This window comes from Ochlerotatus camptorhynchus, unplaced genomic scaffold, assembly GCF_037179485.1.
Source record: "Ochlerotatus camptorhynchus isolate MF236.1 unplaced genomic scaffold, CSIRO-AGI_Acam_v1.1 ptg000065l, whole genome shotgun sequence".
NCBI lineage: Eukaryota > Metazoa > Arthropoda > Insecta > Diptera > Culicidae > Ochlerotatus > Ochlerotatus camptorhynchus.
The window spans coordinates 918329-931921 of NW_027040555.1; the positions used below are offsets into that span (position 1 = coordinate 918329).

Consider the following 13593-nt stretch of genomic DNA (forward strand, 5'->3'; position numbering starts at 1 on the left):
ACAATCGCGTCATCTGCCGCTGAAAGGTAAATGCTTCGAACGAATTTGATAGCAAAGATTACATCCTCAGAAGAAGGGTTTGTGTATTTCCTCATGCTCACTCACATGCTTCACTCAAGCGCATCGCCATTGTATCTGTCGCTTGGATTCTGGCAAAGTTGCTAGTCTTCTTGATTTGTTGTCTTCGCTAATATGCTCAAAAACATTGTGCTAATAGATCAGTGCACTCTTCTCTCACCCGTAAATTTTGACAGTTTTGTGTGGTTTGTTTTGGCTCCCACTCGTTGCCATCTCTTTTACTCAGAGACAAAATGATAGGAAGCAAAAAGTGAGGTTAGGGACCGTGCACTGCTCTATATTACCCCGAATGTGAAAAGAACGAGCAGCAATCGAAAGAAGGCAGAATCTCATTCGGGCTAATGGCGTTCGGGAAAGTGACATTTGAGGTAATGTAGCGCAAGCGAAAGCTGAAAAATAATGCTGATATTTTTTTAACGTTTTAAACCTAAAACTAAATACAGGGAAAATTAGAAAAGCAAAAGCAACTGATGATTGATTTCGATTTAGCCATCGATTTTTTTTTTCCACTTACTTGCACCATGTTAGAGATGAGCATAGGCAACATCGAGAGCGGAAACCGAAGGATGTTGAAGAGTGCTAGTGAAACGAAAGCTGTGGTTGCATTCAGGACGTTATTCTCATCCACCATGACATAGGTTGCGAAGGTAACCAATGATACCTGTGCGGATGTGGTTGTTTTCATTTGAGGATGATTTTGATTAACACATGACGGTAAAAAAAAAACAGAAAACGAAAATGTTTGGTTAGAATTTTGAGTGAGTCGAAAAATGCGTTTCTCTTCCTCTACTGCTACATAGCTTGGCCGCGTGCGGATAGTGCTGGGGAAAACATTCACCGAATTCTAGAACAGGGAGGAGAAATTTTAAGGTGTGTTTACCTCGACCATGTAAACGATCAACATGGGCAGGAGCACCAAGGGGAGTTTGAGAATATCGAACAACGTGAGGCAAACGAATGCTTTAACAGGGGTCAACACGTTTTTTTCGTCCGACAGCACGAACACGGCGAATGTGATGAGCGAAACCTTTCGAAAAGTATGATAGCGGTACATTTTTTTTAGAGGAAGAGATTTTGGGGGGAAGTTTGTTTGGACATGTGAAAAGAAATGAGATACATTACCAGGAAGGGAGCACAAGACCAAATGAAGGAGGTTCCAGCGTTGAGATAGGCGGCCGATTTGAGCACCTTGACTTCTTTGTCACGAATAACCAGGATCTGCTGCTCAAAGCTGGGTTCCCATGCGTATAGTTTCAAGACCTACGAGTAGCGATGTTCCGATTAAAATACAATTAAAAGAACGGTAAATGCCACAGTTATCACCTTAATTCCGCTAAGCACTTCATTCATAAGCTTAACACGTTCGTCCTTGTTCTTCATCTGTTTGATTTGCAGAGTTTTGATTTTATTGGCGATGACACCGTTGACGGGAATTAGGATAATCATTACAGCCAGTCCAGCCAGCACAGATGGTCCTAGAATTTCCCATAGGAAGAACAGAGCCAAAGCGATCTGAAGCGGAGCACTCCACAGCATATTGATGTAGGTGGTTAGGTCCATGAATCTTTGCGCATCCACCGCCATCAAGTTCACAATTTCACCGACGGTCGAACCTTTTCTCGCACTATTGGAGATGATCAGAGCCTTTCTGTAGATAGCGCTGATTAGTGCTGTACGAATTCGCAATCCGACGAAGAACATCCGGTTGAAATATTGAGCCAACAATAGAGTCTGTGTGCCTGCCACTAAAAACAGTAAAATTGCGAAGAAAATGCCTTTCCATATGGGCTCGTCACCTCCAACGAAGTTGATAATAAGTCGTAGGATTTGCGGAGAAGCAAACGTCAAAACATCCTGTCCCAGCTTCAGGAACGATCCGAAGGCAAAAGTGGGTCCGAAAGCCTTGATCAGTGCCGGCAGGATGGATGCGATCTTCTTAGTCTTGATGGTTTTGAAATCCACCCGAGAGGATTGCTTCTTGTAGCTAGCCGAGCTCGTGACGTCCTGAATATCCCGGGTTTTATACGTTTTTTCCAGAGTTTCATTCCAATGCTTCATAAACAGAGGGGAAACTTCCTTCGATGCATCTTCCGGCTTCATGTTCCAGAGGTCTTCGTTTACCAATGGCTTTCTAAACCCGGTCCATGCAAGTTTGTCAAACCATCCGAAAATCAATCGTGACGGGAAGGAAGCCGACAGTTCGGGACAATCCTTATGCGTGATTTCATACTTTGTCACTTGAGGCGGTTTGTCAACGAAGAAGTTAAGTATGAACATCAAACAAGAGCCGGCGAAGAAAATGCAGAAACTGATGAAGTGATACTCGGCCCACGAGTCAGCTTCGTGCCGATTGTCATGCGCCCGAGCTTCCGTCCGACAGCGAGGTATACTACATACGATGAGGAGCGCCCAGAAAAGGAACATCAAGCCGGACGTTTGCATGCCGTAGAATTTGTTCATATATATAAGAGCAGCGACATATACCTGTGAAATATTGATAATTTGATATTGAAATTGTAGGATTAAACAAAAAACATTAGAAACTTACAAAAGTGGCTATTTTTATCACTGGACTGTAGAAGTAGACAGGGGCCACCGGGTCCTCGGTTGAAATTGCCTTGATTAAATCAACAATGGTAAGAACGATCAGTGCACTAACGATGGCTAGTTTTGTCACATTCAGCACACTCCAGGGTACATTTCGGTTGCGACTATTTCGTAGGTAGTACAGCTCGATCAAAGAGAACACCCAGAGGAACGCACAAGGTGTCCACACGAGCGCCGTCTGCTGGAAACATGGTGTCAAGTCTGGGTCGTTTGTGTACCATGTTAGATTGAGATCCTGGAAACGTGTAATGAATTTAGGAATCGGTCTAAAAACAAGTATAACGCTCTAAAAAGATATGGTGACGCGATTATCTTCATTGACGAAACTTCGCAGTGTTTGTTTACCCCAGGCATTTTTAAATGCCGGTACATAATCAGCTGATGAATGAAAACTCTATACACACACGGGAAACGAACAAAACCCAAATAATGTGACGAACGGTCGCTCACGAACGATACCGTTATTTTTCCCGGCAATGAATCACCCCTCGGCATTCGAGTTTCGTTGCGTGAGCTGTCATCTTTGCACTAGTCGCCAACAACATAACCTTACGAAGAAGCATAGTTCAGACATTAATTTCACAATGTGATAACTAATCACACCAATTTCAACTACTTTTTAGCAATTTCATAAACACGAGTACACTTGCTATCATTTACCACTATTTTCACTTGTAATCGAATTACTTTTGCACCGTAACTTACCCAAAATCTGGAGCCGCAAAATTCGTCCATCGGATGGGCATCCATCTTTGCTACCGAATACGATGTGTCACGCAGCCAGATTGAAGTGTGAGTTCCGTTCGGCTTTTCTCGGGAAGAAAACAACAAGTGGGTGGTGTCACCAATACTCTCTCACTATCTGATCAGATTGTATACAAACAGCGATGACGTCACCGAGAATGAACCGCTCTTTTTTAATCTGGAATGAATCAAAATACAGTGTATTATCATCGGTTACACTGCCAAAACAGTTGCTTGTGGTGCTATTTTTATATCCAATAAAACTACCATTCAATTTCATTATATTATTCAAGTTACACATTGTCCACATTGTAAACAATGCTCCGCTTTATTCGGATTTTGTTCTTCTTTTTCTACGATCCTCGCCACTCACTCATACTAAACCGAAAAGCCGAAGATTGACAGTAACTCAATATGTATGAAATTTTCTGCTCTAGCTGACAGATTGAAACGCAGATTTTGTGTGCAAAAGTTGCGTGGTGTTTTTTTGTGTTCTGCCAACGAAAATACGATTTTCTTCTCGAAAACAAGGAAAATCAGTGAAAATGGCCCACTCAAGATCCACCTTCCTCGAGGCGGATTCGTCACTGATAGAGAGGAACCTTCTATTCGTTCGGGTAAGTACAAATTTGCTTATTTTCGAGCAACAATAAAAATATGGCTTTTGTTCCGAAGGATGAAGCGGAGGAGACGTTCAACACCATGTTCGGGCCAATCGTGGAACAGGCTCAGGACATCAGCAGTGGGCGGTCCAAAGTCGTGAAACCGTTACCAGGTTAGTGGAATCCTTTTAACCCTTATGTGCAGGGGGAATTTTTTTGCTTTTTTTTCTACACCGTACCCCTTCACGCACATGGAATGTCTTCTATGAAATCGTTCAGTTCAATTTTGCGTTACATCCGGAAGCCGGATGTCAACTCGGAACGATTAGTCTTCACATCAAACTATGATCTTCATTTCAAATGCCTTTTCTTCTTCCAACTCTTTCATGATCTATGAAATGAAGAAGTTGAAGCTCGCGGTATTCATGATTCAGACATGCTTTTTCCATCGAATAGAACCAAGGCACCATATTTCACGCGGCTCCTATCTCAACGCTCTTTATAATGTTTAACTATTTTACATTAGCTGCTTGAAATGTTACCACTACAAATTTTCGTTCCCGTGGTCTAGGGATGATAGTGTAACAAAGATTTAAAAAATATCTCGTCAAAATCGAGATACGATCAAAAATAGACGAGTGCATCGTAGTTATGAACCGCGTCGGTGCTAGTGATTCCTAATGACGACAGTTTTCACGACAGTCTTAAAAACATTTCCACCATTACAAATGTCGTATCACTTGAGCGATTATTGTAAAGTATCGTTTGCTTATCAGGTTTCGTGAACCATTGCTGCGTTATCTTCTCGTCAGAGTGCTATCATCAGCTGGTTAGCGGATGGCACGATGACTTGCAAACTCGGTTGCATGAAGTAGATAGATAGCTATCTAGCTTTTAAATAGGCTACCAAGGAGCACGCGTTGTAAACGTTATCTGGTGTTTATACTAGAAATCACAATAAAACGAAGCGTTGTCGTCAAGCTTATATAGATTGTATATGAGAACCAGGCCACCCGGCACCAACTATGCTTACGGTTATCAGCTTTTACTCAGAGGTTTGTTATTGTTTGATTTAGCAGGAAGCAGGAATGGAGTTATAATATGTTACAAGACTGAAGTTACAGTTACTTTCGAGAAAATGTTCGTATTTTTTACCGAACTGCTGAACGTCAGACATAAGTCGTGATACTTTGAAACACTGCCCAGACTGAGCAGGCATGACATGTTATAAGCCTATCTTTATGACAGGTTTCTTGTCAATAATAATTATAATAACATGTTTTAACTCTATACACACTTAGAAATGACTATTTTTTACCGCCGAACTTTCAACAGCTGAACGTACGGTAAAACTTTGACCATCATTTTAAAAGCTGTTTCACAAAATTTTAATTTCAAACCACGCTGATGCCTTGTTTGAATAATCGAGTCGGTAATCAATTCTAAGTGGTCTGAACGTGGTATTAGAGTGAATTGATATAACCTGTCGGGATATCTGTCTAGATATTTTAAATTTTCTCTACAAATAATATGCACGAAATTTCTAGATAGAGCAGGAATTAGGGCGTAACAGCTTTTGTAAACAATTACTTCACTCGTTGACGCATGGTTATGTTTGTTTGGATGTGCGTGCCTTCAATTCCTAGAAATCATCGAGAGAAGTCATTGTTTACACAAGCTTTAACGCTCTAATTCTAGCTCTATCTAGATTTGATATCAAGATACTACTAATGAAACTATTTTAAACAAGCATGGTTTTCAGTATAGAACAGTCATTAATGAATACCACATCGGTGCAGATTTGGCACCATATATAGTAGTAATCCTTCGGAAGGGAAGTAAAGCCGTTGGTCCCCGCTCCATAAGTTGATGAGTTGATAGGTAGGGTCCAAGTGTGGGAGTTGCCTCTCTGGCGTCGGTAGCATTGGTGCTCAGCACAGAAAACAAGATCGACGGAAAACAAATCAAAGAAGAAAAAAAGAACGGTCGCACCGCGTCCACGGTGACTTGCATTCTTGGACCGTGTGCAGTGGAAAATAATTTTTTGTTTGACGTAAATTCAACAAGCTTGATTGCAGCACATCAATCAAGTAAGTAAGTTTGATAAAAGAAAGTATCATCTAGTGTTAAAAGCGTGCAGCTGAATAATTACACTCAAGTCTTTTTTACGCGGTTTTTTGAAACAACACGTTTTTTTACACGGAGCCTAAATAATCTAAGTGTTGGAACGGACTGGAGCCAAAAAACAAACTTGGAAGTGTATTTCGACACACCGGACGATATAGGTACATATTTTCGGAACGAGGACGACGTGTAGAGGCCGGTAATCGATGTTTGACGTCATTTTGGAATCCAAGATGGCGATTTCCAGTTCTTGAAAAGCTGTCGAAAACCCTACCATATAGGTATTTTCGAAACTGGGACGTCGTTAAGAAACCGAAAATCTTTGGAATCAAAGATGGCAACTTCCGGTTTATGATGAAATTTCGAATACCCCTCAATATGGGAATTTTCGGAACGGAGAGAGGCCGGAAATCGATTATTGATGCCATTTTGGAATCCAAAATGGCGACTTTCGGTTTATGAAAGTGCCAAATAATGCAATAAGGTTTTAAATATCGTTTATTTTCCATAATCTGTAATTAATTTTATTACATTTGCAGGAATTGTATATATTGAATGCTGAACAAAATACGATACCAGCGACTAAGTTGAGGAATGCATGTTGCACTAGAGGTTTTCTAGCACGTAATAATAGCCTCAAAAGGACCTAGCATAACTGGAACTGGATAATAACTGAACCAGGATCTCTAGTGAAACAGTGGAATCTAATTTCTAGCTTCATTTAAATGGTCTAGTTCAGGAAATACCGCGCACTGGTAGTTATAGTTGAAGAGTTCATAACTTAACGTCCACGATGTCCAATTGGCTAAAAACCTATTTCAGTAACAAGGATTCTTCAGTCACTGGGTTTCATTACCTTTGAATATTTGGCCAACAACAATTTAAATTCCAGTTGCAATTATGTTCGGTACCACTCAATAGAAAACCTCTAGTGCTACATGCATTCCACAACCAAGTCGCTGGTATGACATTTTGTTAAACATTCAATGTATACAATTCCTGTAAATGTAATAAGATTAACAAATGCCCGCTCCTTTGCCCTGACACTGCTCGTTAGGTTTTGGGCATTGGTGGAGACAACTTGTTTCGACAGTTTCAACAACTCTTTCTTCATATCCAGTTCATTGTCCAACACCTGCTTTCATGATAGCCCAATATTTCTCGATTGGCCGAAGCTCTGGCGTGTTCGGAGGGTTGACCTCGGGGCAGGAGGCGCTTCTGGAGGCATTCATTCTTGTTAATTTTCCCGTTAACGGTGCTTTTGACAATTTCTTATTCCGGGCGGTTCCAGGAACGGTCAACCTGGATTTGGGAACGTAGAACTCTTCCCAAGTAACATTTTACGTTTTATGAAATACTAGAAGGCTACTATAAAACAACATTCAGAAAACCCTGGTCAAGACGGCTTTGCCTTCATTACATCCACCAAAACCTCATTAAGACTAGAATCTGTATAGTTGGCCCACCCCGAAAAAGGTTTTGAAGGGCATATTTTCGAGGCACTTCAAGATTGATTTGCTGCAAAAAGGTTATACGACGAAAGCATTGAAAACCATTTGAAATCCTTATAAAATACTTGTAAAATAAAGCATCAATGAAGATACAAAGGGATACATAAATATCATCAGATCTTGCCAAATTTATTATTCAAAAATGAATCTTTCAAAAATCTTCTTTAATTTCCTCATCTAATGTAAAAGAATTACCAAAGTTATCAAAGCAGTTCTCATTCTGTGGTCTTTTTTTAGGTGACAGTTTAAATCTAATGTTAAATGTGCTTCGAAAGATCGAAAAAAATAAGTCCGCCTTCGGAAATCGTTAATTTTACTTATTATTTTATAGTTTTATATCGGTCATTGCGTCCAGCCGAGATAATTTAATGATTATCGGAATCTCTATTACTGTTCATTGATGAATTAATAAAATTAAAGTTATTTTAATGGAAAAAAAAAACATCTTGATAAACGAAGATAGTAGAAAAAAAAAACAAATGTAAACAAATGCAAGGTGGCATAAAAATTGATTGTCCATAGGCCAATCGTGAAAAGGCTATTTTGCTTTGATAAAATCGCTAACAAATACAAAACGTTTTAATTTGGCTTTAATGAAGATAATTTGCAGACTGAATTGTATTTATCTGAGGCCATTTTGCTTGATCCTATTCCGTTTAGCTTTATGACGGCATGAATGGTTTCAAAGTTGCCTGGAAAAAGTTAAACGTCAAAATTTGTTTACATTGCGATAGTTTTGTTGCGCGATCATTGCACCGAGCTTCTACTCCTGCGTTTGATCAACAAGTTGCGTGGCATCCTCGATAAGGGCGATTACCATCCATTGGAAGCAGTTAATCAGGAAGTGCATCTGCATAACTTGGAACAGGTGGAAGCTCAATCGTTCCCAAAAAGGTTCCCTTCTTTCTCTTGGATGATCCGAGAAGGCTAATGTGCGCTTGCTTGGATTTTTTGATATAGTTGACCCTTTCGCCGAATGAAGCCACTGTTATGGTTCGGTAGGCAGTCAGTTTCCAGCTGACTGACAGCTTCTGAAGTTTCCTGTCGGCAGTTTTCCGCAGTCCCACCCAGTTTGGCACTGATGCATGTTATTCGGATCAACATCGAAACGCAATCTCTGGAGAAGGTTGGTCTGTGTTTATTCAGATCGTGTCGCAAACGCCATTGACAATATTTTGGGTATTCCCATCAATTTTAAGCGTCTAATTTGACGGCTTCCAGTGCTTCGTGAACCGCATTCACTCATTCTTCTCAGTCGGCTCTTTTGTCATTGTTGACCGGTTCAGTCAGAGCTGCTGGGCCTCCCAGGAAGTTCTGGAATTGGAATTCTTTTACTTTCCGTCGATAGCATCGCTATAATTATTCCTCCTACTATCGCTAGTATTGTTATTTAAAACCAGACCCGTTTTGACTTAATCGTCAGACATTAAAAGGTTTTTAAAACAGCAAAATGCTGAACTACTGACCAAGAATGTGTTGCACTTTTCAATGCTGTATTTAAAGCTATGAGTAACTCCAGGTTTTTTTTCAAATCTGAGTAGGTATGTATGTTTCGTATGGAAAGAAAATTCTCTGTGTCAATTAATCTCAGTCGCTGAGTTGGTATGATTGGCCGTGCAAATAACGAGATTTCTTTTTACGAAGTAAATTCAAATTAATGAGTTTTTTTTTTTTGCCATTTTGAGAATCTGGGAAAAACTGTGAAATACCCCACAATATGGGTATCTTTGGAATCGAAGTGACATGTAGGAACCGGAAATCCATGCCTGACGCAATTTTGAAATCCAAGATTGCGGCATCTGGTTCATGAAAAACTGGAAAATACTGACAATACCCCACAATATGGGTATTTTTGGAATCAGGGTGACGTGTAGGAACTAGAAATCTATGTCTGACGTTATTTTGAAATCCAAGATAGCGGCATCCGGTTACAGAAAACCTGGAAAATAATGTCAAATACCCTCAATATGGATCACATGTCGCTCCGATTTCGAAAATACCCATATTGTGGAGTTTTTCACAGAATTAAAAAAAAAAACGATTTCCGGTCCCTACACGTCACTCTGATTCCAAAAATACCCATATTGTGGGGTATTGAAAGTATTTTCCAGTTTTTTATGAACCGGATGCCGCCAACTTGGATTTCAAAATGGTGTCAGGCATAGATTTCCAGTTCGTACACATCACGCTGATTCCAAAAATATCCATATTGTGGGGTAGTTGACGTTATTTACCAGATTTTCTGTAACCGGATGCCGCCATCTTGGATTTCAAAATGGCATCAGACATACACCTATCCCCCGAAGAACGCGTTACCCACTAAGTTGCACCCACCGCTTTTTCTCGGCGGGGTTTTAACCAGTCGGTCTGATTTTTTGCATGTGAGTAGTTTGTTGAAAACCCACCTAGACAAAGCGTGGGTAACGCGTTCTTCGGGAGAAAGCTGTATATTTCCAGTTCTTACACGTCATCCTGATTCCAAAAATAACCATTTTGTGGGGTATTGACAGTATTTTCTAGTTTTTTATGAACCGGATTTGGATTTCAAATTGGCGTCAGACATCGATTTCCGGTCCCTACACGTCTCCCCGATTCCAAAAATACCAATATTGTGATTGTGGGGTATTTGACAATATTTTCAAAAAAAACTGTTTTTACAAAATAAATCCCAAATAACGCGGTTTTTTTATACGAGAGACCTGAGTGTAGTATCGAATGAGAAGAATAGATCCATGCAGATAGGACCTATTGAAATGTTCGTGTGTATCGGTTTTAGGTAGTGATCGTTCTTGCATTTATACTTGTAGCCTCCTAAAGTTGGTTGTTCTAATACAGTTGCAGATTTCGTGTATGCACATCTACGCAAACATTTATACGGAAAACTTCAGAGAAGTCTGTAGGCTCCTGTTAAGACCTGTTAGTACATGTTGGTTAGATAACTGAATTGATTCATTCGTGATTCATTGATTTTATTCATGCATGGTTTTCATGCTTCAACTGAAAAAGCAGATTGAAATCACTCTTTTAAAAGTTGTCCATTTGATATTTTGACTTTGACATTCTGCAGGTTTTATTTTCATCAATTGTTTTTATTTGTCAAGTGAATTTGAAAATGTGCAGCATTTATACTGGTGACATCAACAAATTATTTTCATTTTGAATAGCTTTCTTATTCAAAACTTCTTCCACGCTGTAGAAAATAATTTATTGGGCCAGTCACTTGTAGTATAGCTCTCCAATCTCCATCGTCTGACACTGAAAAACGTTAAAACTATCATAACTACTTCCTTTATGAACAGATTTTTTATCTATCCATCTAAAAAACGCAAACTCAGGTTTTAGTGAGTTTTAAATGATTTTGAAAAAAATCTTATTTTCTTGAAAATATTTTTAATTGAAATGGGGTAGTTCATCCAAAAGCCACTCGATTTACTCGACATTTCTACTCATTTTGACAAACGAGTGCCTAGAATCCGATTGAATTGTATCTCCATCAGACGTATGATTCTGGAGATATGTTCAAAATAGCAAGGCACATGAAACCGAAGGGTGCATTGATCTGAGTTCCTTGAAACTGTTATGCCTAAACTATTTGATCGTAGCATGGGTTATTTAGAACTCTACCAGATCGTATCGTTCTTTCGGTTCTAACCAGCACACGCGAAAGTCTTTCATTCTGTAGAATTCGTCAATGATTTCACAACAACTGCTAATAATATGTTATCTTGTCTCGTGTTAGGCATCAGCCGCATACATAGGTCCATTCGGGAACTGTTAAGTCATTGCCATGAATCAATCATCGTTTATACCGTAATTCCTTTATCATCAAATACCACATAATGACCTCGAGCCGCCTCACAGCAACACGTGCTCAATGGTTATTATATTCACTGGCGATTGTGTGACTGTATCGAGTGCATTATCAGTTTGCCACAGTAATTGTTGTTCTTCCGGCTCACTATATGACATTGACTACGCTACAAACTTATTAAATACGCCCTTCGATTTACCGGGAGATACCCACACTGTTCCTATTCATACATAGGTATCACTATATACGCAAATACAGTTTTTTTTTTTTGTAAAACAAACAACACTTCGCGACCTATGTATGTTCCTTTTCAAATGGGTCAATATTAGTATTTGAACGAACAGTTCCCTAAGTTCGTACACAGCTCAAATCAAGAGAATGTGCACTATCATTGTGTCATGATTCATGTTCCAGCAAATTCTTCTCAAGACAGCTTCGCGGCTCTTTTTCATTCACTTTTCCCCCTTAAATCCACTCATTACGCTCAACATGTACATACTCTTTAGGTCGTCAAATTACAACCTACGAAAACGATCCGCACCAAATTTCGATAATCCGGTTTTCGGTCAGATGAACAAACAGCATCACGTCACCACCGCAAAAGCACAACTCATTCTTATTTGGTGTTTCTTCTACAAAAAAAAAATGCCACCAAAAACAACCTGTTTCCACTTTCATATCTCCGCTTCACACTGCACATTCAAATCGTAGTCTCATCGCAAGTCACACATTTATGAGCATGTTGAATAGAACAAGCTTCATTGTCCAATAAATTAACTAACCTTGCCGCATCGGTTTAGTGTTTAGTGGTCCCCACTAATTAAAACTAATAATCGTACCGAATCACTTCAATCAACGACCTGAAACGCTACTGTCGTGCTTCTATTTATGTTCCCCAGCAATGCAATTGACCGGTTACGTAACCTGCGCCAATCAATCAAACCTACTTTAGATGCCGTTGAGAATCCGGTCTAAAACTTACACTATTTAGTTGCTATCTGGTGCGACACTAGCGAGTAGTGCTAGAGCGTTCCCCTGTTCGAACTTTGAAATTTGAATTTCCTTTCGGCAAACGATCGTGTACTACTGTTTATAGAAGCCGTACCTACTTACTTTCGAGCTACTTCCGACTAGTTGAACCGTTCGCGGCTAGTTCCAGCGAAGAACTGAACGATTGCTCTTGCTCTTCTGGGCTGGGTTCTCTTTGCGTGTGTCGCAGAAGTATAGGACCGATCGGCGCTTACGATTAACTACTATGACGACTAACGACGCTGCATGGCCTGCACATACTCTGATGAGGAAAGTGATGACGATTTCTACCAACTGATGACGGCGCGCGAGTTGAGTTATAGCGGTTACTGCTGCGTGACGTGACCACGCTACCGGTTCGATCGATATACATAAACCCACTAGTACTTATGGTTGTATGAGTTCACTATTTCTTGATACGTACGTTTGGAAGATTGAATGAGAAAGCAGAAATTAGGTACGAGTTGAATGAATGCAACCTAAACGACCAAAAACTAACAGAGGTAAACCTATGGGGGCGTTATGTTCGTGTTGATTGTATTTCGTAGAAAGACACACCATTGATGATTTCTAGACCAACAATTGAAATAGGCGGATCAACCAAACGTAAACAAAGGCTTAAAACACACAATTCTCGAGAATCAAAACACTCCCACGCAAACTAACAATGCCATTCGATAATGGAAGTTTTCTCTATCAAATGATGGTGTTAGATTGCTTGGATGTGCTTTGATTCTCGAGGAATTTGCATTTAAAGCCATTGTTTACGTTTGGTTGTTCCGCCTATTTCAATTGTTGGTCCAGAATTTGGTGTCCTGGTGGTTGGAACTCGATATGTGTTTATTGTAGTGGATGTTGTGAGGTTTCATTGATGGTTTTTCTTCATCAGCAGTGCAGTGCGTAGATTTTTGAAATGATTTCCAGAACAACATGTGAAAAGGGCATACAAGCTTTTTGTAAACAAACCTTCTTATGCCCTTTTCTCGCCACCCATATGACACCAACGCAAACCTTTAACATCACCGGGTAGGGACACCTTCCCCTTCCCGATGATATTGCTGGTTTGCGTGGGCGACCCTCGGTTGGT

At 40.0% G+C, this 13593-nt stretch overlaps 2 protein-coding genes across 16 annotated transcripts in view; one reads left to right on the plus strand and one right to left on the minus strand.

Moving 5' to 3' along the window:
* MRP (Multidrug-Resistance like Protein 1) overlaps window positions 1-3607 on the minus strand; it is a 37127-nt gene extending 33520 nt beyond the window's left edge. For 7 of the 15 annotated variants that reach the window (XM_065216617.1, XM_065216618.1, XM_065216627.1 and 4 more), the window contains exons 1-5: window positions 3391-3606; window positions 2627-2920; window positions 1402-2562; window positions 1201-1338; window positions 593-739 (exon numbers count right to left, since the gene is read on the minus strand). In XM_065216617.1, the coding sequence (XP_065072689.1) occupies window positions 593-739; window positions 1201-1338; window positions 1402-2562; window positions 2627-2920; window positions 3391-3435 (1785 nt within the window). In that variant the 5' untranslated portion in view covers window positions 3436-3606. Of the gene's footprint in view, window positions 1-592; window positions 740-958; window positions 1106-1200; window positions 1339-1401; window positions 2563-2626; window positions 2921-3390 lie in introns of all 15 variants that reach the window. The other 8 variants (XM_065216616.1, XM_065216631.1, XM_065216623.1 and 5 more) reach the window with 2 other exon arrangements.
* Window positions 3608-3875: 268 nt separating this feature from the next.
* The window catches only part of Pih1D1 (PIH1 domain containing 1), a 33270-nt gene continuing 23552 nt past the window's right edge, over window positions 3876-13593 (plus strand). Inside the window, exons 1-2 of the mRNA XM_065216635.1 lie at window positions 3876-4046; window positions 4105-4204. Coding sequence (XP_065072707.1) covers window positions 3975-4046; window positions 4105-4204 — 172 coding nt within the window. The 5' untranslated portion in view covers window positions 3876-3974. The remainder of the gene's footprint in view (window positions 4047-4104; window positions 4205-13593) is intronic.